The sequence below is a fragment of the Drosophila obscura genome, unplaced genomic scaffold, assembly GCF_018151105.1.
Source record: "Drosophila obscura isolate BZ-5 IFL unplaced genomic scaffold, ASM1815110v1 contig_109, whole genome shotgun sequence".
NCBI lineage: Eukaryota > Metazoa > Arthropoda > Insecta > Diptera > Drosophilidae > Drosophila > Drosophila obscura.
This window is the reverse complement of record NW_024542690.1, coordinates 829,828-854,056: the sequence shown is the minus strand read 5'-3', so window position 1 is coordinate 854,056 and position 24,229 is coordinate 829,828. Positions and strand designations below refer to the sequence as shown.

Here is a 24,229-nt window from a genome sequence, read left to right as displayed (position 1 = left end):
ATCTTAACCTCTTCTCCCATCATGCTATGTTGGCGGTCCACTCTAGTTAAGGCGGCTGTCGGGATCGCCAGGAACCCGATACACTTAGACCGGTTTCGGCCCGTTGTGATTTTTAAGATGCATTTTTGTATGAAAAATTTTTCAACATACCATACAAAATGTAAAATAATCAAGAATGCTTTGATTTATTTGTACGTGTGTTTTGTGATTTTGAAAGGTGTGTGATATATTGAGAAATTTACTATTGGGGCCGTCTTACGTCTTACTTATAAAACAAAACAAAAAAGCGAAATAGGAAAGCAGGAAGAAAATGCGAACGAATCGAACAAGATAATACAAATTTGCGTACGAGCACGTCGCAATCGCAAAAATCCCAATCACAAGAGGAACAAGATGAACGAAATCAACGACAATTGGAATGGAGAAAAGAGCGCCGGTACGTCAGGCGCTCAAATTCCTACATGAGGCAGATATGTGTTGCACATCAGGAGAAGTGCAACTATATTAAATTGAGACACCACCAGAACCATTGAATGTCTTGCTCAATACTGCGGAAAACGGTCAACAATTCAAATGAACGTTTAAAATCAATGAACAAGTGCTGCCAATGTCAAACGATGCACATAAGATTTTATTTTGCTCTCCGTTATTCTTGTCAATTTCCTATTGAGAGTAGGAGTATAACGTAGCCATGGGGATGCTGAGTACGAGTGAGAGGGAAATGTGTGGTCACGAATTGCATGTTAGAGAATAAGGCTTCAAAAAGCTTGTCTCAGCATATACTAAGCAACTCGTTGCTCTGAGTGAAGAAAATACTACCAAGCACTTAATGATGAATCAAATAGTAATCTAAGACCAGACAATTATGTATATAGATTTAAACGAGTATTCAAATATTGTAACTAGGATTTTATTTTAGGCGCCCATTGTACACACTGATGGAAAAAGCTTTCAAAGCTGCCAGTAATAGCTTTCATTTTATTTTGGTATAAAGCTTAACTACCACGCGTAATTCAGACGTATTATTTGCGCTGGATTCTGAGGTGTCAGCAAGACCAGGGGGTTAGTTTTTATCAAAATTATTAGCTTTACTTTGAACAAACAAAATTAAAAACAATTTCAACGAAATAATAAAACTGTAAAATAGGCGAGCTTAGAGTCTCTAATATTCCATGTGTATTGTATAAAAATGCATAAATATTACTATTTATCCTTGTTTTGTGTATTGTATTTATACGGTTTAGTGAAAATGTGAACATACATATATGTACATGCACATATGTTAGTGAACGTGCTTACAGTCAAGTCCGAACATACAATAATTTTTGTGGCGGTTTTGTGAGAAGTTCTGCAGCTTTGTCAATCGGGGTTATCACTACTTCCGAACTCAGCTTTTTATGTGTGCAGTACAATATAGGCATACCTACATATTTGTATATTTCCATTTATTAATTTATTGCGAGTTGTTTTTAAAGTGTACATACATACATATATAAGTATGTAAATATGAACGTACTTACTGGTGTATACAAACTTTAAAGCTTGAATTGATTTCTTGCGTTTCGGCCACAACTTTAAAGCGCACTACATATTTACATACGTCAGTGTTTACCTACATTTGTATGTACATACATATGTACATAAGTATATAAATAAAAGCTTATGCATGTGTTTAGGCCGCAATTTGTGTGCCAACCCAGAAACGCAACCATTGACGAATTACATCTAGTAAGTTGTTCTCTTATATTATATTACACATATACAGCTGCGGTCAGACTAATAGCCCTAAAGATTTTGCTCATGAGATTTTTCTCTTTTTGAAGATTTTAAGGGACTAATTCAATTATTTTCAGTTGCGAATTTATATGTTCTTGACATATCCTTTATACATTCATATGTATCTATTCATTCATATTTATTTATTCAATAATCGATTTAAGCTGGTTCAGGGGGGAGTCAATAGCATTTGCCCTTTTGATAAAATATTTTGATACAGAAACTTCAAACAGCGTGCCAGGCTTATACTATTTATAGAATGCTATTTTGTAGCATGGTTTTAAAATTAAACTTCAACTTTTTCATAAGCAATAAGCGTTTGAAAGGACATTTAACACCCTTGACTCGATAGACTAGCGATATGATATTCTTCCTATTGGGTATGCTTTGAAAAATTTCCTTCTGGCAATACGTAAAAAACTTTAGTTTCAAATGTAAGCATAATTATGTTGATGCGGCACAATGAAGATAGTTTCTTCGCGCCGAACGTTATATTATACACCCTTAAAGTTAGACTACAAAACTATTATGGCCGTATTCCGCATTTTCTGTCGCTGCAAACTTATGACCAATCTTATATAACTTTCTTCAGGGGTATAAAAAGCATCTTTAGAGTCTATTACACCAATGTCATATGTAAATAACGGTTTGGATTCAACAATTTTCCGTCGCGTACCTCTGGATGCACATACATACATAAATATGTACATATGGTCATTTCTCTGACGAGGTCTACCGAGACCTCCATATTTCCATATAATTCTGACGCGATATTATTCTCTAAATTTAATGAAAGATTACTAATTTTCCCTCTTGACATATAATTTCATTAACTTTGATGTGAACACCTATTCCCATAAGAAAAAAGTGAACTTTTTTGGTATTTTTATAGTCATGTTTTTTTATTAGTATTATATATAGGATATATGAAAGATGATTCTTGAGAAAATTTATAGCACAAAGTCTTTTTTAAATATTAGACTATCTAAAAAAATACAAGAAAAATGGTTCATCTCGACTAACCTGAATATTTTTAACAGTTATTAATCTAGAAATGTTACACTACTCGACACGAGTTTTTCTCAAGGAACAAAACCAACTTTTTCTTAAAGACTTAGGGCTTAGAAATAGTTTGATATTAAATTTTTTTTTCTATGGCAACTTTTTTTTTGAAGAATTTTTGAAATCTGTTATGTTTTTTAAAGCTTTTTCAGAGTTAACTTTTCTTTTTTCCACGATACTCTAGTATCTTACGTCTGGCTTTAAAGAACTTGCTATTCTGAAAAGATAATTAAAACAGCTAGAAGTTAAGCCCAAACACTTTGTGATTTCAGCTTACCGCCTGGGAAATATAAAGCATCGAAATGCAAAAATTATGATTTTTTTGGGGTATTTTTAACGAAATTTTGGCTTTTAAAACTCGGAAAAAGTAAAAAAAAATATTATATCCTATGACCTTTATTTTTTTGTATATAGGTGCATATAAAACTTTGATAACTTTGATAAAAATTTTCTCCTCAAATTCTTTCTAACATATTAAACTACCTAAACATTTTAACAGCAAATTTAACCAATCTCGGCTAACAGTATATTTTAAAGCTGTTATTATCTCGGAATTTGGTAACGTCCCGACAGTAACATTCATCAGATGTATCCGCGGACTTATAGCAAAAAAAACAGGAAAGGTTTTTACATTAAATGACTTTGAAAATAAACGCTTCATATTCCATATGCATTCACAAAAAATTTGTACACAGATATACCTACCCAATTCGCAGAGTTTTGCAATTTTGTACCCCAACCTTGAAAACCATTTCTGTTTTATAATAATAATAATAATAAATCCTAATAATCCTTTGTCCAAATTTTGTCGTAAGAATGTAACGTAACGCCAGATTGGAACTTGCCATATGTATCTAAAATAATATGATGTAAAAAATCCATTTTCAAGGACTGCAAGGGCCTCCACAGGACACTGAATCGATAGTCCGATTCAATCAATTGCGTTATTTAGCCGCATCCAGTATACTGCGTTCCAGGGGCTGTACATCCTAGAGCTATACCCGCATAGTTTTCCTGGTCGCGTCGTCTCCATCTCCTCCTCGCTGTATCTTGCAGATGGATTGGCGGTTACTCTGATGCACTCACTATCGTCTAGTCTCCCTTTGACGAAGATCACGGCGGTGCTCCTTCCGGTACTTTGGTGAATACTTATTTTTGTAGGGATATGGACCAGATTTCAATGAATCCCTCGTGACTAGCTTTGATAACAGTAAGATTTTGTTGGAATTTGGAACCCACGGCCAAATTCGGTTTCCGGTCCATATTTTATGCTAGCTTGTACGAACCTAGCTGTAGGGGCTTTGGGAATGGAGAATCGAACAGCCTGGGAAGCGCAGAAAGTTTCTTGACCCCTCGAACTATTTTAAGGTTAGGATTTTTTCTTGTTCAATTCACAGAGACTGAATGAATGAGTATCTTTACAGTCCAGACTGCAGAATTTGGATCAGATCGATTCATTATTATAACCCAAATAAAGAAAAAGTGTTATAAATAACACGTGTTATTATTGTAGCAATAGCTGAAGTTCAAGTCTAAATTTTATAATCGTAATTGAGTCGCGTATGTTTGGTGCTCGGTTCGGTCTTTAATATTTTATTCATTATTTGATCTTTTATATGAAATTACTCAAAAACACCTATTTTTCAATTTTAAATTTGTTCACTTAGTTTAATAACACTACTCGAAAAAACGGAACTTTTTTCCGATTCGAACCAAACCGACTTTTTCTGAGCTTTAAATCTTTTTTAAGAATTATTTTTTTTCTATTGCAGAACTATTTTTTGAAGAGTTTTTGAAGTCTGGTATTTTTTATATTCTTTTTACAGTGGTAGCTCTCTTTTTTCAAATAACATAAGTATCCTAAATTTGGTTGTAATGGACTTTGAAATTCTGAAAGGCTAAGAATGGCAGCTATAAACTAGACAATAACCCCTTTATTTTTTTTTGAGAAATGGTATACAAATTCAAAAAAAAAATCCTATGTTCTTTATTTTTACACCCGTACTCCAAAAAAAGTGAAGGTTCATATTAGATTTGTGGTAAAAGTGGATGTGTACAACGCAGAGAAGGAAACGTTTCCGACCCCTTAAAGCATATATATTATTGATCAGAATCAATAGCCGAGTCGATATAGCCATGTCCGTCTGTCCGTCCGTTCGTCTGTCTCGATGAGCCCCTAGATCTCAGAGACTATAAGAGCTAGAGCAACCAAATTTTGTTTCCAGACTCATGTGATATTACACGGCTACAAATGTATTTCGAAATTTCGCCCCGTCCCCACAAAGAACGAAAATCTCTAGCAGGCACAATTATAAAGATACGATAAAACTTAAAACGCAGTATGATAGAGAATGACCATATCTACCAGATCGCCGAATTTGAATCAGATCGGATTATTATTATTGCCAGAGTAGCCCATTATAGCCCACCTCCTCCGGCGCTGCTGACGCTAATTACACTACTCGACAAAACCGAACTTTTTTTTTCCTCAAGGATCCAAACCGACTTTTTCTGATAGATATGGGGCTTTAAAATTTTTTAAAGAATTATGGTTTTTTTTCTATGGCAGAACTTTTTTTTGAAGAATTTTTGAAGTCTGGTATTTTTTTTTTAAGCTTTTTTCAGAGGTAGCGACAGTTTTTTTCACATAACTTTAATATCTTACGTCTGGTTGTACAGAACTTTGCTATTTTGAATAGGTAATTAAAACAGCTAGAAGTTGAGCCCAAACACTTTGTGATTTCAGCTTACCGTCTGGGAAATATAAAGCATTGAAATGCAAAAATGATGAATTTTGTGGGGTATTTTTAACGAAATTTTGACTTTAAAAACTCAGGAAAAGTCGAAAAAAAATTATATCTTGTGTCCTCTATTTTTGAAGGCGGCGGGCCCAACTGCCAATTGGGAGCAAAGCAAACGAGCAAGGGTTGTACATTTGGTACCTGATCGCGTTCCTTTGTTCCCAATTGGCAGTTGGGCCCGCCGCCTTCAAAAAGGTATTTTTTGTTCATTTTTTCCATATTTTAGGTTTGGTTAACGAATTTTAGCTCCAAAGTGTCTCCATAGATCTTAATGAGCGATACCTTAAACGACGCCAAATTAACGCACCTATACACAAAAAAATAGAGGACACAAGATATAATTTTTTTTCGACTTTTCCTGAGTTTTTAAAGTCAAAATTTCGTTAAAAATACCCCACAAAAATCATCATTTTTGCATTTCAATGCTTTATATTTCCCAGACGGTAAGCTGAAATCACAAAGTGTTTGGCATCAACTTCTAGCTGCGTCAATTATCTTTTCAAAATAGCAAAGTTCTTTACAACCAGACGTAAGATACTAGAGTTATGTGAAAAAAACAAGCGTTACCTCTGAAAAAAGCTTTAAAAAAAAAAACCAGTTTTCAAAAATTCTTTAAAAAAAAGTTCTGCCATAGAAAAAAAAAAAAATATCATCAAACCATTTCTAAGCCCCAAATCTTTAAGAAAAAGTTCGTTTTGTTCCTTGAGGAAAAATCGTGTTGACTAGTGTTATTCTCTTTCTCGCTCGCGAATACTCTGCCCAATGCAGTGCACGACCTTTCTCTGAGAAGATGTAGAATCTACATTTCAGATGTAGAATAAACATGTTAGATGTAGATGACAGATGTTAAAAAAAGTGTACAATTTTAAATTTTTAAAATTTTAAGCGACTCACACGTTCCTTCTCGTTCCAAATAGAGAATTAAAAAAAAATCGGATTTAAAGTTTTCTTTAGATGTGTGCTGTAAATATTAGTGATTTTGAGAATATTTTTAATGTGTCGTATTTAAATATCGGGGAGTTTATGTAGTACATACATACATACAAAGCAAGTTGAAAGTTTTAAAGTATTTCATACAAAGGCAAAACACACCAGATTTCGAAAAATTGTTCCTTTTATTTTATTACAACAGAGTTCTTCGATTTTGAATCAAGATTCATATATACACAGTATAATTATTATTCGTCTCATCAGGTTCCACAAAAGCTAAGGAGAGGCAGCATTTGGAATATAATATTTTTAGCTGCAATAGCCTTTTAAATTTTCGCCTCAGGTGCATTGTGGTTTCGATCAGTTCTATTACCTCACCGTAAGCCAATTGAAAGCATGGTGTCATATACTCCAGATATGATTGTTTATCTTCAATGCAAATTTGCATCCTGTGAAGCACGTCTGCCATATTACCAAATATGCTTCCCAAAAGAACCCGAAAGCTATGACAAAGAGAAAGCATTGGTTTCATAGTGATGTTGCAACAGCTGTGCAACTCAATCGTACTGATTTGTATCACATTGTCCACAATCTGACAGGTAGTACTGAATATTTGAGTCTGGTTGAAGTACCTTAAGTGATCTTTGATATTAGCAGTCCATTGCTCTAAGTTTTCGGATTGATTCATAAGACTTTCGTTTAGTCCGTGGACTGTTCTTCCCATTCCTTTAGTCAAAGAGTCAAATGGTTTCTGAGCGTCTTTCAGTTGATCAAGGCCAAAGGTGGGAAAAACCTGCTCAACAATGACTGTACCCACGTTTCCAATCTCCATTACGATATCACCAAGTAATTTCAATACATCCACAATAAGATCGTCCAGCTCAACCCTACCTTGATTTTTTTCAAGGCTTATACATAAAGTTAACCTGTGCACAGCCGCTTTCAATTCAGACAAAACCCTCAATATCTCGAAAGCTGCATCAGTGCCATTATTCCGAGAAATGCTTGTTTTATTGAAAAAAGATTTTTCTTTAGCTGCCTTCAGCCGAACAATAGTCAGAAACGCAACGTATAAGAAAATAAATATTTTCAAAATTAGCGCAGCTTTCAATACGGATCCCATTGCACTAGATCAATATAAACAACTGAATAGTCTGTACGTGCAGCTTAGTTACGATTTAATGATAAGAGCATTATGAATACTTTGAGGCACAATGTTTATAAATAGTTATCAACACATTGCCATTCTGATGTACTGATTGTATGTATCTATATTATACTTATGTACATACGTATAGTATATATAAGGTCAGTGGATTACTTGATAAGAATACTGCAATCACTTTGAAATGCATGCTTTTTAAACAATTATTTATATAAAATGACCTAAACGTTTAAAAACTCGTAGGAGGCTAATGAAAATCTGTCCATTTTGAGAGTGAGAACACAAACATTACTTTTGATTTTCTTAAAATTCTTATTTAAATAAACAACAACAACCAAGCTATTTATGTATATGTACAGGGTGTGCCATCTTTTATTACCCCGTGTAAATATTGAATAGCTTTGACATTTGTGAACCGATTGACGTCAACTTAGTACAATTTTAACCATGGATCACGTCACATCGAAACAAAAACTAACTGTTTCGACCGATGTTTGCCCCAAAAGCATCAATGGGAAATTGTTCTTTAGAGAAGGCGAAACTGTCAATGGTAACACTACTCAACAAAATTGAACTTTTTCTTTAGGCTGTGGACCAAAATAACTTTTTCTGATAGATTTCGGGATCAAAAAAATTTTTGTAGTACTTTATTTTTTTTTATGGTGTAATTTTTTTTTAAAGAATTTTTAAAATCCGTTATTTTTTTCATGATTTTTTTCAGAGGTAGTGCTCTATATTTTTCACATAACGTAAGTATCTTATATCTGGTTGCATAGAACTTGGCAGTTCTGAAAAGCTGACAAATGCAGCTTAAAATCCGACCCAGACACTTTGTATCTGCAGCTTAATGCCTGGAATCCATAGATTTAATGAACAATACCGTAAACGACGCTTTATTAATGCGTCTATCTAAAACTAAAAATGTTGGCCAAGAATAATTTTTTTTTCGACTTTTCTTGAGTTTTTAAAGTAAAAATTTAAAAAAAAAATACCGCTAAAAATAATGGAATTTGAATTTGAAAGCTTAATATCTTCCAGGCATTAAGCTGCAGATACAAAGTGTCTGGGTCCGATTTATAGCTGCATTTGCCAGCTTTTCAGAGCTGCAACCTATGCAACCAGATATAAGATACTTAAGTTATGTGAAAAATAGAAGCACTAGCTCTGAAAAAAAACATTAAAAAATACCAGATTTTAAAAATTCGTATGGGGTCGGAAACGATTCCTTCTCTGCGTTGCACACATCCACTTTTACCTTACGCATTAATTAGGCGTCGTTTAAGGTATCGTCTGTAAGAATCGATGGATAAACGGCCAAGTTGCAGCCGTTTAACCAAAACGACTCAAAACTCATTTTAACCGTCCGGTACGTTTCTAGTCCAACTGCTAATATGAGATTGCAGGAAACAAAAAGGACCTGTAATTTTGGTATTTCTGAGTCCTAGGCATTGATATATCTCGGATATATACCGTACCTGTTCGTATCCATTTGGGCTGTAAATGTTGTGGACAGTTACTTTTACTCCAATGCTGTGGAGAAAACCAGAGATTCAGGCTCTAAATGTTTCTTTTGTTCATTCAAAATAACTAGAATCGAAAAATCCATAAAATGGGGTTACCCGAAAGAGCTTGGTCAAGGCTTTACGCTTCCTGCTCCTCCTTTAGAGAAAATACCACCACTAAAACGCAAAAAAGAGGAGATGTCTTCGTTGCATGGAACAACGGATCCAAGTAATGCCAATCTTAAAAATAGTAACATAACACTTGAAAACAAAATTCTTTATTTTATTAAAACTTACTGAAAAGGCTGAAAATTTACTGATAGTTGTATGGGTTAAAGCATGAAATCCTATATCTCAGCTACTTATGGGAAGTTGGACCAGCAACGTACCGGACGGTATTTTTTCAGGTCGTTTTGGTCAAACGCCTGTAACGGCCGTTTATCCATCGATTCTTACAAACGATACCTTAAAAGACTCCTAATTAATGCGTCTATCTAATGCCAAAACTTCATGCCAAGAATTTTTTTTTCGACTTTTCCTGAGTTTTTAAAGTTTAAATTTCGGGCAAAAATACCGCAAAAAAACGTTTCAAATTTGAATTTGAAAGCTTAATGTCTTCCAGACGTTAAGCTGCAGCTAAAAAGTGTCTGGGTCGGATTTATAGTTGCATTTGTCAGCTTTTCAGAACTGCAAAGTTCTTTGCAACCAGATATATTATATACTTAAGTTGTGTGAAAAATAAAATAGAAAATAGATTTGAAAAATACCTCTAAAAACATGAAAAAATAGCAAAGTTCAAAAATTCTTAAAAGAAAACTGAACCATACAAACTTTATTCTTTAAAAATTTGTAAATCCCGAGATCTATCAGAAAAAGTCATTTTGGGCCACAGTGGGGAAAAAAGTTAAATTTTGTCGATAAGTGTAATTAGAATGTATCTGACTTATACAAATTTAGTTTAATAGTTTTTGGATTAACCTTTCCTTTCCAAAACTTGACACATCTTGTTTGGAAAAGAATCAAACAACTGCTCCAAATAACTGAGCGAAAACGAACCTCAAGCTGATTCGATAGCATGGATTAGTTCGAGTATAGTTGTATATTGTTTACCTGATCCATATATTTGTCGTGTCAACCGTTCCCAAACATTTTCGAATATATTTAAATCCGGCGAGGAAGGCGGCCATCTTAATAGCTGCACGTTTTGGCTCTTAATAAAAGCTTTAACAATCCGGGCTGTATGGATAGACGTATCAACGTTAGATAAGCCAATGAAAGGTCTCCAAAATGGTTTTGGAAGTGTGGAAAAGCCGCTTTCAAAAAGCAACTGTAAGCCAGCCATTCTGGTTGACAAAAATTTAATCTTGTCGGGGGCACACCATCACACCTCCAACTCTGCTATGGAGCCTATCCAAATATGGGTTTCTTTTCGAAAATCGTGAAAATAATAACTTTATTCATCAGGGCCTTCTAAATGGAATTATTGTTAGACTGGCGTTTTTTTTCATTTTCGCCAAAGAATCGTGCGAATTTGACGATTTTCTTAATATATAGTACGTCGCCTCTCCGCTGCTGTATGAACTCTGTGAGCCAAAATATGGGAAAAATATAAAAGGCCGCACCCTTAATATTTTGACTCATTAGGCTTCTATCGATTTTTTTTTAGCTATTTTAATAATAGATAGTCCAGCTACCCTTTATGCTTTTATTGGTCCATTTTACACATCGGTTAACGCTTTACCGCGACCCATTTTAAGTATTTATTAAATAAATAAGTCGAAAGTAACCAAAAAGTTCGATCAACGAAGTATAAGTGTTAATTTTGCAAAGATAACGATCAAACTAAATGTAAATATGTATGTCTTATTCAAGTGGCGCAAATTTAAGACGTCTGAATTCGCCGTTTTCACGTTTTTATTATTTTTTAGATACATACAGCTTTATAACTAAATATTTTTTTTATCATATTACAATAATAAAATAAACTTTAATTTAAACAAGAAATTAAGTTCTAACGTTCTTGGTTTGGAAGAAGTCGATGATAGAAAACTGACCTAATGGGGTGTCCTATTCAAATGGCGAGGTGTGTACAGTTTCGGTATTGGATTCATTTGTTAAAAATATTATAAAAACAGAAACACCTTAAAACATATCTGCGTTTAAAACTAAATTTGATTAAGAATGTTCATATTAATATTTATAACATTACAAATGAAGGCGGGTCAATTTTTTTTCGCAAGAAGCGTCCTCCAGAATCGAAATCTACGAAGATTTCTAATAATCTTTTACCAGAAACTATGTATCTAAAACAGAGGCCGGTAGCGTCGTATGCACTGTGCATAGGAACAAATTTCGGGCAGCGCAGTCGGCACACGTACAGCGTAAAGACTTCGTGTGGTTTCGTTATTCTGCCCAGCAGAGAAACATTCGTGTGCCCTATGCACAATTGCTCGGCTGCCGCAGCGGCATAGAAATAAGTGACGTATTTGCCTTCGTGTCTTTTGTCACCGAAAACAAACGCACTAAAACATGAGAATGTCTGTGTGCCGACCCCTTCAGGGCTCCAGGGCCCTGGTCTAAAATCAATTCCTCCCGCTGAGAAGCAAGAAGATTTCAGGCTGCAGTATTTTTTAGTATTTTAAGAAATTTAAGGTATTAAAAAAAAGTAACACATCTTCCGATCATGTTGGGCACAATTCTTATGCAATAAATAAAAGTAGGCGTGGACCCACTTAGCATTTGGCTTTCAAAGAAGAAAAGTGTGCTTACTTCAAATAAGCCACAATACATGACTTGTTCGGCTGCTTTCGTCAAAATTAAAAAAAAAACAAGAAGGAACGTGTTAGTTGCTTCTGGGGACGCGACTCTACTTTTATACCCGTACTGAGTCGGTATAAAAATTTTTGGGCTTATTATTTTTTAGAATTTAAAAAAAAATTTTACATTTCATCTTTTTTTTTACATCTGTTATCTACATCTACAATGTATATTATACATCTAACATGCAGATTATACATGTACCATTTAGAATTTACAGTTCTAGAGATTCTAGAGTTTAAAAACATTTTACATTTCACATTTTTTTTTGTTACATCTGTTATCTACTTCTACAATCATCTAACAATGCAGATTTTACATGTAGCATTTAGATTCTACATCTTCTCCGCGAGCGAGAAGGTCATCAGCGCCGAAGGAGGTGGGGGAAGCAACTGAAAATTAATTTCTTCACTCTGGCTATATTTATGATCCGATCTGATTCAGATTCGGCAATCTGGTAGATATTTTCTACCATACTGCGTTTTTAGTTTTATCGTATCTTTAAAACTGTGCCTTCCACAGATGTCTTCCTTTGTGGAGGCGGAAGGGGACGGGGCGAAATTTTGAAATACACTTGTAGCAGTAAGTCTCATGAGCCTGGAAACAAAATTTGGTTGCTCTAGCTCTTATAGTCTCTGAGATCTAGCCGCTCATCGAAACGGACAGACGGACGGACGTCCGGACAGGGCTATATCGACTCGGCTATTGATTCTGATCAATAATATATATACTTTATGGGGTCGGAAACGTTACCTTCTCTGCGTTGCATACATCCACTTTTACCACAAATACAATATACTCTTTTTGAGTACGGGTATAAATATCCATAACATTTGTTGTAAAAAGATGCATCAGAATTGAGCCCAACATTCCGATTCTGGTGGACCCTTATCACGTTTTTTTTGTCCCATACAAATTGACAAGCCCTAATATACACAAAATAAAAACCACACGTGCCTCGACATTAAGATACCCGAAACTCAGATTCCTTATATGCCTTAATTCATCAATATGAAAGTGTTCCAAATACAGTAATCCAATGTGGTTGGACATACCGGACATGAAATCTCTCTCAATCACACTAGAGAGCGTGCGCGTCTTTGATTGTTTTCTTTGTTCTGACTTTAATACTGATCCGGGCCCAATTTAGATCTACACACTAGTAGTTTTTATGATTCAAAGTATTTGCTTGTCTTGTATCTTCAGAATTGTGAATGACACGGAATTTGGTAAGTTGGTGGTACCGGTAGGGCCGCGGAAAATACATACGAGGGCGGTCTGATAAGTAATCGGCCCAAAAAGAACACATTTTTAACCACCCATTAATATTTTATTCGATTAGTATTTTCTGTCAGCTGATTTTCTACACCTGAAGAAATTGAAAAAAGTCACGAAATGGTGTTGGCCGATCCGAATTTGAATTTCCAAGATATTTTGGAATCCATAGGAAACCACATGGCTAAGTGGTTATAATTTTAATAGATCACTTGTGTACGAAAACTCTTTGCGCATGATGGCTGTCGCGTTTGCTCGCAATCGATCACAAACACACTCGTGTGACAACTTCGAAGAAGTGTTTGGCGTTGTTTAACCACAATAAGAACGAGTTTTTTCGCCGCTTCGTAAGCGTGAATAAACAGTGGATCCACCACAACACACCAGAAACCAAAGCAGTCGAAACAGTAGGTTCCTCAGGGTGATTCTAGGCAAAAGAAGGCCAAAGTGGGGTTTTCAGCCAATAAAGTCATGGCGAACGTTTTTGGAATTCTCGCGGTATTAACAACATTTATTACCTTCAGAAAGGGTAAAACAACCAATGGCGAATATAATGCCAACTTATTGGATCGATTTAATGAGGATTTGAAAAATAAAGGACCGCATTTGGCCAAGAAAAAAATATTTTCCACATTGTGACTATTTCTTGTTTCCAAACCAGAATAGATGGCTCGGCGGAAAGAGATTTGAGTCCAATGATGAAATCATCTCACAAAAAATGCCTAATTTGACGACCTCGACAAATCCTATTTTTTGGAAGGTATACAAAAATTGGAGAAATTTCGAAAAAAGTATATAGAGCTGAAAAAAAGATTATGTAAACAAATAAAAAAGAAAAATTCCAAATTTTTTATTTTTTCTTAGATGGGCCGACTACACTACTCGACACGAGTTTTCCTCAAGAAACAAAATCAACTTTTTCTTAAAGATTTAGGGCTTAGAAATGGTTTGATGATAATTTTTTTTTCTTAACTTCTAGCTGTTTTAATTATCCTTTCAAAATAGCAAAGTTCTTTACAACCAGATGTAAGATACTAGAGTTATGTGAAAAAAAGAAGCACTACCTCTGAGAAAAGTTTTAAAAAATACCAGAATTAAAAAATTCTTAAAAAAAAAGTTCTGCCATAGAAAAAACGAGAAGGAACGGGTGAGTCGCTTCTTAGTACGCACCCGTACTCAGTCAGTATTTACATTTCTGAGCTTACATTTTTTTACAATTTTAGAAATAAAAAAAAAAATTTTTTTGCTACATCTGTTATCTACATCTACATATACAATGTATATTCTACATCTAACATGTAAATTAAACATGTACCATTTAGATTCTACATCTCCTCCGCTAGGGGTTACTCGCGCAATGAACGCGGCAGAGTGTGCGAGCGAGAAAGAAAATGAGTAGCGGGTCTCTGGCTGAAGTAGGCGGGGGAAGCAACCTAAAAAAAAATTTCTTCATTCTGGCTATAATTATAATCCGATCTGATTCAGATTCGACAGTCTGGTAGATATGGGCATTCTCTACGATACTGTGTTTTTAGTTTTATCGTATCTTTAAAAATGTGCCTACAGATATTCGTCCTTTGTGGAGGCGGAAGGGGGCGGGGCGAAATTTTGAAATACACTTGTAGCAGTGTGATATCACTTGAGTCTGGAAACCAAATTTGGTTGTCCTAGCTCTTATAGGCTCTGAGATCCAGCCGACAAACAAGACGGACAGACGGTCAGACGGACAGACAGACATGGCTCTATCGACTCGGCTATTGATGCTGATCAAGAATATATATACTTTATGGGGTTGGAAACGTTTCCTTCTCTGCGTTACACACATCCACTTTTACCACAAATCTAATATACCCCTCAACTCTTTATTTAGTACGGGTTTAAAAAACCATAATTCTTTAAAAAAATTTAAAGTCCCATATCTATCAGAAAAAGTCGGTTTGAATCCTTGAGAAAAAAAAGTTGGATTTAGTCGAGTAGTGCTATTTTTTCAGACTTTAGATTTCGTTGGGCAGATGTTTTCAGCTATTTTATGTAATGGCGAGGTATCACTGCACCCTGCTCAGTTACTAATAAAAGTTCAAACGTCAATACTTATAAAGAAACAATATTTATTCATTTGAAAGTGTGCAACAAAGCGAATCGTATTACATTTAATGCAAATTTGAAACCTCGTACTCATTTTACAAAGATTTTAAGCAAAATCTCTGAATTCTTGTTAAATAAAGATGTCATTCAGACTGAGTAGCTACCTAAGTGACTATCTTACAAAAAACAAAGAATCTTAGACCCAATTCTTGTATGTATTATGGCATATAATATATTACTCATTTTCCATCAAATAAATAAAAGCAAGATCTTAATTCCGATTTTATTTGACTATAGGGAAAGTCGTTCGGTAGGCAATCACTGAGAAGCTCAGTCGATTTTGTTGTGACATCATCATACCGTCTATTGCTTTGTCGGTGGAATCTCAAATCTGAAGCTCGACCTTGCTTAGTTTTTATATCCAGATACATTTCTAGTTCTTCGAGCTTACTAAAGAGACTTTCAAAATCCTTCTCGGCGTTTTGGAGAAATTGACATCGTATTTCGTAACTTTTGAAGATAAAACAGTTGAAAAGTCTTTGAATTCGGAACTCAAGCTGCCTCATTATATATTTTGAGTTTATCTTTGTCATAGCGTACACGTCATAAGCGACTTTCAATTCGTGGCCAGCCGCGCATTTAAATACCTGCGCAGAATGATATTGTAAGAAATCCATGTACATTTTGGAGCACTCAAAGTCAAGCTTCAGTTTCCAGTCGTGTAGTATGAAACTCTGAACATCGGCGAAATGAAGGAATATTCGTTGAACAGCGAGCAGAGTTCCCACAGTGTATTCTAGTGCTTCGTCCACAATTTCGGAAAACATAATATGAAAAAACTCCATTTCCGAAAAATAGTTTGTTAGCACAATCTTTACCTGTGTGGGCTGTGCTGCGGGGACTTGTCGTAATTTCAACAACAATGCATAGCTTGAGTTCTTAATTACATCATAGAATTTTTCGCTTTCTTGGGCAAATTTACCAACAGAGTTGGAAGCATCATGAAAAAATGTTGATAATTCAGTCATCTTATTGGCATAGTTTTCCGATCTCGATGCAGTAGTTTGAAAGTCTCTAAATACCGTGGACGTGGTAAGATTCTTTTGAAGATTTTCCAAAAAGTGATGCAATCGATGTTGCAGCTCGTTCTTACTATTATCCGATCTTTCGATGACTTCATAAAACTCCAATGGTATTTGTTCTCCTCGAATAGTACGAGTCTGTGGCATTTGGCTGCTTTCTGACAGGTGTCGGATGCTATTTACGTTCTGACACTGAACGAACCACAAAAAATAGCTATAGACGATAGCCATTGAAAAAAACAAAGTCATCGTACCAAATATAATACAAATCTTTTTAGTAAATATAATGCGCAAGATACACTAAACGTTCGCGAATCAGAAGTAAAGTAAAAGAGAGCTGATTGATAAATCGCAGATGTTATGAGCTTTTTATACTTTTCGTAAAGAGCCAGGGTATATTGAGTTCATGCAAATCAGAGCATCAACCCAAAACAAAGAACCGCTTCATATCTTTTGATTCAATAATCTACTTTAACATAGGGTCGTGATCGAAGGGAAAAAGGCTATATATAATAAAAATACAATTCTCTAACTGTGAACGCCTTGTTGGGATAATTCGGGTCAGTTGAGTAGGGGGTATTTTATAGCCGGAATACTCGAATAAGGAATTCTTTCTCATTTAAACAAAAAAAGGTTATAAATAGCACAAATAAATTAAAAGATGTAAACACATTCTATTCTCCAGCGATTTCAGCATTCCAAATAAAAAATTACACTACTCGACAAAATCGAACTTTTTTTTCCTCAAGGATCCAAACCGACTTTTTCTGATAGATATGGGGATTTAAAATTTTTTAAAGAATTATGGTTTTTTTTCTATGGCAGAACTTTTTTTTGAAGAATTTTTGAAGTCTGGTATTTTTTTTAAGCTTTTTTTAGAGGTAGCGCTTGTTTTTTTCACATAGCTCTAGTATCTTATGTCTGGTTGTAAAGAACTTTGCTATTTTGAAAAGGTAATTAAAACAGCTAGAAGTTAGGCCCAAACACTTTGTGATTACAGCTTACCGTCTGGGAAATATAAAGCATTGAAATGCAAAAATGATGACTTTTGTGCGGTATTTTTTACGAAATTTTGACTTTAAAAACTCAGGAAAAGTCGAAAAAAAATTATATCTTGTGTCCTCTATTTTTTTGTGTATAGGTGCGTTAATTTGGCGTCGTTCCAGGTATCGCTCATTAAAATTTATGTAGAGACTTTGGAGCTAAAATTCGTTAACCAAACCTAAAATATGGAAAAAATGAACAAAAAATACCTTTTGGAAGGTTGCGGGCCCAACTGCCAATTGGGAACAAAGCAAACGAACAAGGGTTGTACATTTGGTACCTGATCGCGTTCCTTTGTTCCCAATGGGCAGTTTTTAAAGTCCTGAGTCCTGAGTTTTTAAAGTCAAAATTTCGTAAAAAATACCGCACAAAAATCATCATTTTTGCATTTCAATGCTTTATATTTCCCAGACGGTAAGCTGTAATCACAAAGTGTTTGGGCCTAACTTCTAGCTGTTTTAATTACCTTTTCAAAATAGCAAAGTTCTTTACAACCAGACATAAGATACTAGAGCTATGTGAAAAAAACAAGCGCTACCTCTGAAAAACGCTTAAAAAAAAAATACCAGTTTTCAAAAATTCTTCAAAAAAAAGTTCTGCCATAGAAAAAAAAAAATATCATCAAACCATTTCTAAGCCCCAAATCTTTAAGAAAAAGTTCGTTTTGTTCCTTGAGGAAAAATCGTGTTGACTAGTGTTATTTGTTATTTGGTTTTATTTTTTGTCTGTTACACATCTAAATTCATACATGTTCAATTAATATAACACTTTTGTGGATACAATTTGTATGTAATGAATACATATTTAATCGACGAGCGGAATTCAAGTTCTGAGTTTTGTGATTGAAACTATAGAGTAAAATAAAAATACAGTGCACGGTCCAAAAGCGAACAATTGCGTCGAATATTGCTTTACCGGTATTCGTGGAGCACTGTTGCTTATTACATTTTATTCTGTCTACGTAAATTATGTTCATACATAGGTATATTTAACAGCCAGAAAAAGGCGTATACGTATTTATCTGTTGATCGTCATCAATAGCCAGTTGAAAGCGCTCCTGAGAAAATGGGAAAAATGAATAATACAAAAATAATACAAAATCAGGTCACTATATCGTACTGTATGTATCTGGCATTTACAGGTACGATCGACCTGCCAGGGTACTTCGGGCTTACAGTGTGTTTTAATTTAATTATGAAATTATGCTAGAATATTTTTTAATGCTTTTATTTTTCAACAATCATTCCTGCCCAGGTTCAACCAAAATGAAATGCAATCAGTAAATACCAAGCCCATGTGATGACTTAAATAATAATGTATTAGATTAACACAAAAACGACCATCAGTTTCTGATGTTTTGTTTTAAAAAAATGGACGCTGTACAACAATCAACAATATCAGCTCGGAATCTTAAGAAACCAGAGAAGGAACATGTTCTTGCTTTTGTCGGGGCGGCGAGTAATGAAAGTGGACCTGAAGTTCAGCCTTTTTACGAGGACGACGAGGACTACGTTATTGTGGATAAAGCACAGAATGGTTGTGAATACACAAGACTCGAAGAAATGGGAAAGGAGAAAATACCGCACAACAAATTAAAACATATTAACATTGAATCTAAGGAATCAACAGAACGGCATTCCATGAGTGAGCGAAAATGTCAGGATCCAAGTGGTACTAAGCCCAAAACTCGAAATATTGTAGATGATAAAATAATACCAACTTTTCCAACTGAAGATATAAATTCAGTAACTAATAGTAGGCGGCCGCAGTTGGGCAAGAACTTAGAAGGTAGCATGAGATTGCATGAGGTAGTTCAATCAAAAGATTGCTGTGATCTTCGTCAAAGTGATATTAACAGTCTCCAAAAAACGCCTGAATCAGAATATCCACAATTAAAATGCGTTTATTCACGACCAATGTTTCTGAAATCACAATCGTTGGAATTATACAATGAGACAAATAGCTTCCAATTAGCACAATCTCGCCTGTTACCAAACATTAGTGAAAACTACTCCAATGATAATCAAACCCAACCAGCGCAAGCTTCAGACTCTGTATCTCAGCTAACAAAGAGTATCGACCACTTGTTAGATTTGAACGGCGAAGAACTCGATAAGTCTACGTGTGAGGTTACATGTTTAGCACAGCGGCCCCATATTTCTTTGAATCTTCAATCAATTGAAACTCGACCTATTTATCCGAATGTTCCATATAGTCCGTATGGCAGTCCATTTGGCAGTCCTCGGTCAAATCGACGGCGACCTCCTCTCCGCGAATCACGGAGAATATCAATAGAAAAATCGGGAAGCTTTCTTCAATTAAACCAATACAAATTAATGGACCAAATTGGACAGGTAATCACATTTTTATTACTTGCCATGAATGTAGTTTTATTTAACAACTTGTATACCCGTGCAGAAGGTACATGCATATGATTGTCAGCCAGTATTTAATGTTTAGAAAAGATGATTACAAAGAAAGATCCCAACGATCAGACTACATACATATGTATGCTATACGTCTCCTTGTCACTATGTAAACTAGACCCTTTAAACTATCTGGTACTTAGCTGTAACCAAGATCGGCTAAAACATATCCCAAACAAATCTTATAGCTAACATAGAAACGATCGATCTGCAAGGGTATTTTTTCGTGTGAGCAGTTATTAATTTAAACAAAAATTTTTTATGTAGGGCTCATATGGACTTGTAAAATTGGCCTATTCTGAAGAAGATTCAACCCATTATGCGATGAAAATTCTTTCAAAGAAGCGACTTTTGCGCCAAGCTGGGCTAATGCGTCGAGGTCCTAAGAAAACAACTTCTCCGCTGGATCGTGTTTACAGAGAAATCGCTGTTTTAAAGAAGCTTGATCATCCCAACGTTGTCAAGCTAGTGGAAGTATTAGATGACCCGATTGAGGACTCCTTATATATGGTTTTCGAATTGGTAAAACAAGGCGAAGTTCTTAGAATTCCAACAGACAATCCATTGTCAGAAGAACGCGTATGGAGTATTTTTCGAGAAACACTACTCGGATTGGAATATTGTAAGTTTGTCTCTGAGAAAAGGTACATTCGGATAAACGTGTTTACCAAGCGCACGGTTTTTAGACGTTTGACCTGACCACACCAAGCCGCACAATTCGATGCACAGTTTACAAATTCTAAATTACAAATTTACAAATTCCCATAATGAGATAAGAAAGAATAAGAAAATGTGGGTTTAGCTGAAGATTAAATTTATGTTTTTTATTTATTTATTTTTATACTAGAGGGCAAGCCCCTGCGCACTCGCTTCGCTCGCTCACACAACCGACACAACCATTCTTCTGCTCACTGCGCCTTATTAACACATCGTAATTTGGCATTGATACTGAAAAGGATGATAAAAATACGAATTTCTTATGCAACACAAAAAAATGTATACTATTGATGCCCCTCAAGAAATCAAACCTGACTTTTTCTGTTAGATTTGAGGCTTTAATTTTTTTAAAGGAATTATGGTTTTTTTAGGAAAGAACATTTATTTTTAAGGATTAAAAAAAAAAGTGTTTTTAAAGGCATGTTTCAGAGATAGCGCTCTTTTTTTCATAAAACTTGTAATTATAAAAAGCTGATAAATGCAGCTATAAAGTGGACCTGATAACCTTGTAGTTTCAGCTCACCGTCTGGGAAATATAAAGCTTTCAAATGCAAATCATTTTTTAGAGTATTTTAAAAACGCAAGAAAAATTTTAAAATTGATATCCTGTGTCCTTATATTTTTGTGCTTATTAATAAGCCGTCGTTTAAGGTATTGTTCATCAAAACCAATCGATGAACGGCTTTTCTAAAATTGATTGACAAACCTTCCGAAAATCAAATTTCAAATAAACAAGAAGTGCTACCTCTGAAAAAAGCTCAAGCTAACAATTGTAAAGCCCCAAATCTATCAGAAATGTCGGTTTGGTTCATTGAAAAAAAATGATTACACAACTCGACAAAACTGAACTTTTCGAACCAAACCAACTGTTTCTGATAGATTGAAAGCTTTACATTTTTTTTAAGAATTAAATTTAAATTTTTTTACGGCAGACCTGTTTTTTAAGAATCTTTGTATTTTTCCTTTAGCAGAACTTATTTTTAAGAATTTTTGAAGTTTGGTTTTTTTGAAACTTTTTCAGAAGTAGCACTCCTTTTTTCACATAACTTAATTATCTTATTGGTTTGGTTGTAATGAACTTTGAAATTCTGAAAAGCTAAGAAATGCATCTATGAATAAAACCCGAACAACTTGTGATTTTAGCTTACAGTTTAGGAAATATTAAGCTTTCAAATGTAAATATTAGGATTTTTGTGTGGTATTTTTTTACGAAATTTTCACTTTAAAAACTGGAAGTCGAAAACAAAATTGATCCTATGTCCTTTATTACACCCGTACTCAAAAAAGAGTTAAGGGGTATATTAGATTTGTGGTAAAAGTGGATGTGTGTAACCCAGAGAAGGAAACGTCTCCGACCCCATAAAGTATATATATTCTTGATCAGCATCAATAGCCGAGTCGATATAGCCATGTCTGTCTGTCCGTCTGTCCGTCTGTCTGTCTTGTTGAGCGCCTAGATCTCAGAGACTATAAGAGCTAGGGCAACCAAATTTGGTTTCCAGACTTATGTGATATCCCACTGCTACAAGTGTATTTCAAAATTTCGCCCCGCCCCCTTCCGCCCCCACAAAAGACGAAAATCTGTAGCAGGCACATTTTTAAAGATACGATAAAACTAAAAACACAGTATCGTAGAAAATGCCCATATCTACCAGACTGTCGAATCTGAATCAGATCGGGTTATAATTATAGCCAGAATGAAGAAATTAATTTTCTGTTGGTTCCCCGCCTACTTCAGCCAGAGAGCCGGTCTCTCATTCTCTTTCTCGCTCGCACACTCTGCCGCGTTCAGTGCGCGAGCAACCCCTAGCGGAGGAGATGTAGAATATAAATGGTTAATGTATAATCTACATGTTATATGTAGAATATACATAGTATATGTAGATGTAGATAACAGATGTAGCAAAAAAATGTAAAAGGTAAATTTTTTGTTTTTAATTTTAAAATTAAAAAAAAATTTATAAGTAGAGTCGCGTCCCCAGAAGACTCACACGTTCCTTCTCGTTTTTTTGTGTATAGGTGCATTAATTCGGCGTCGTTTAAGATATTGTTCAAAGTTGGTCTGGTTCGAAGCAGCGAAATCGTGTCGGGTAGTGTTATCCATAAAACTTAAAATTGAATTATTATTGTATGATTTTTAAATATAGCTTACTGATTACGGTCTCTGATTTTATCGCTTACTTTACAGTACACTATCAAAAAATTATCCATGCGGACATAAAGCCTGGAAATTTATTGTTAACGGAGTTTGGACACATCAAAATAGCTGATCTTGGTGTCTGCAATGAATTTCTTGGACAAGATGCTATAATGAGCAATGGATCTACAGGTGGAACCCCTGCCTTCAGGGCCCCCGAAACCCTCATCTTAGGCCAGGTATACACAATCGGTTTTAACATAATTCTTAGAATCTGTATATATTGTACAATACTTGTTTTTTTTTGTTATAGAACGTGTATTGCGGACGAGCATCAGATGTCTGGGCATTGGGTGCCACTCTGTATTCCTTAATTTTTGGCAATGTGCCTTTTTTAGCAGATTCTGTTCCCTTGCTCTATGAAAGAATACAAAAAGACCCCGTAGTGTTCCCACAAAAATTAACAGTTAGCTCAAATTTGAAACGCTGCATTTTGCACATGCTGGAAAAAGATGCTACTCAAAGAATAACAGTGCCAGAGCTAAAGGTTTTATAAAAATCGAATTCTGTAGTATCATGAAAGTACATTTTTTTATATATTTCTAGATAAATGATTGGGTTACCACTAATGGCGATTACCCATTGCCCACTGAAGAAGAAAACTGCTGTCTAGTACAAGTTGATGAAGAAGATATAAACTCCGTTGTCCGCAGCATTCCAAAGTTGGACACTCTTATATTAATAAAAACAATGTTAAAAAAACATTCATTTGGAAATCCATTTATAAAAGGGGTATCTGGCAAGGCACTACAACCAGGCGGCTCTCGATTAGAAAGATTTGTACGCGCAGGACGATCAAACTCAGCTCCGGGTTCCTACCATATGTCAGTTGACAGGTATAAGTACGTCCTCCTAAGCGTGGAAAAAGAATGTTAAATTTAAATGTATAATTTTTCACAGGCAACCATCCACGGAATCTTTACTTCCATCTTTAACCGAACATTCTACAAGTAAAATTAGTGAAGATACTTAGATTTAATGCAGTAAAATTATTTTACTTAGATTTGTTTTTCTTTTGTCATTAATTTGGCACGGATGCGACTTCTGTAACGAGCATAGCATACAAATAGCAACACAGTTGCAATGGAATATACATAAATAGCTTTTATTGAAAATGTTATAATTGGTATTAGCCATAGGTTTTTTGTTTTGTTTTGAGTTATTTTTAACGGGTTCCAAGTATGAACAAAATGTTGTTAATTTCCTTAAATGGGACAGTTAGTTCATATTTTATGATTTAATAATTTCTTGCTAAGAAAGTTGAAGCTATGCACTTTTGATTACACTAGTCAACACGATTTTTCCTCAAGGAACAAAACGAACTTTCTTAGATTTGGGGCTTAGAAATGG

General features: G+C 34.9%; 2 protein-coding genes across 6 annotated transcripts; one reads left to right on the top strand and one right to left on the bottom strand.

The window, feature by feature from the left end:
* Positions 1 to 254: 254 nt before the first annotated feature.
* On the top strand, positions 255 to 24,229 carry LOC111081486 (calcium/calmodulin-dependent protein kinase kinase 1). Of its 5 annotated transcripts, none has more exons than XM_022377567.2 (8): positions 1,112 to 1,728; positions 18,794 to 19,893; positions 20,233 to 20,587; positions 22,871 to 23,058; positions 23,133 to 23,366; positions 23,426 to 23,541; positions 23,610 to 23,715; positions 23,780 to 24,229. In XM_022377567.2, the coding sequence occupies exons 2-7, from the start codon at positions 18,892 to 18,894 to the stop codon at positions 23,710 to 23,712; spliced, it is 1,998 nt and encodes a 665-aa protein (XP_022233259.2). In that variant the 5' UTR covers positions 1,112 to 1,728; positions 18,794 to 18,891; the 3' UTR covers positions 23,713 to 23,715; positions 23,780 to 24,229. The 5 variants fall into 5 exon arrangements, with proteins under 5 accessions (XP_022233256.2, XP_022233259.2, XP_022233257.2 ...); XM_022377566.2 differs by having other exon boundaries at positions 1,115 to 1,728; positions 23,610 to 23,721; XM_022377564.2 differs by lacking the exon at positions 1,112 to 1,728 and adding an exon at positions 255 to 1,062 and having other exon boundaries at positions 23,426 to 23,721.
* LOC111081487 lies at positions 15,428 to 16,846 on the bottom strand. The gene has a single exon (XM_022377568.2). It carries the CDS (start codon positions 16,742 to 16,744, stop codon positions 15,653 to 15,655), a length of 1,092 nt encoding a protein of 363 aa, XP_022233260.2. The 5' UTR covers positions 16,745 to 16,846; the 3' UTR covers positions 15,428 to 15,652.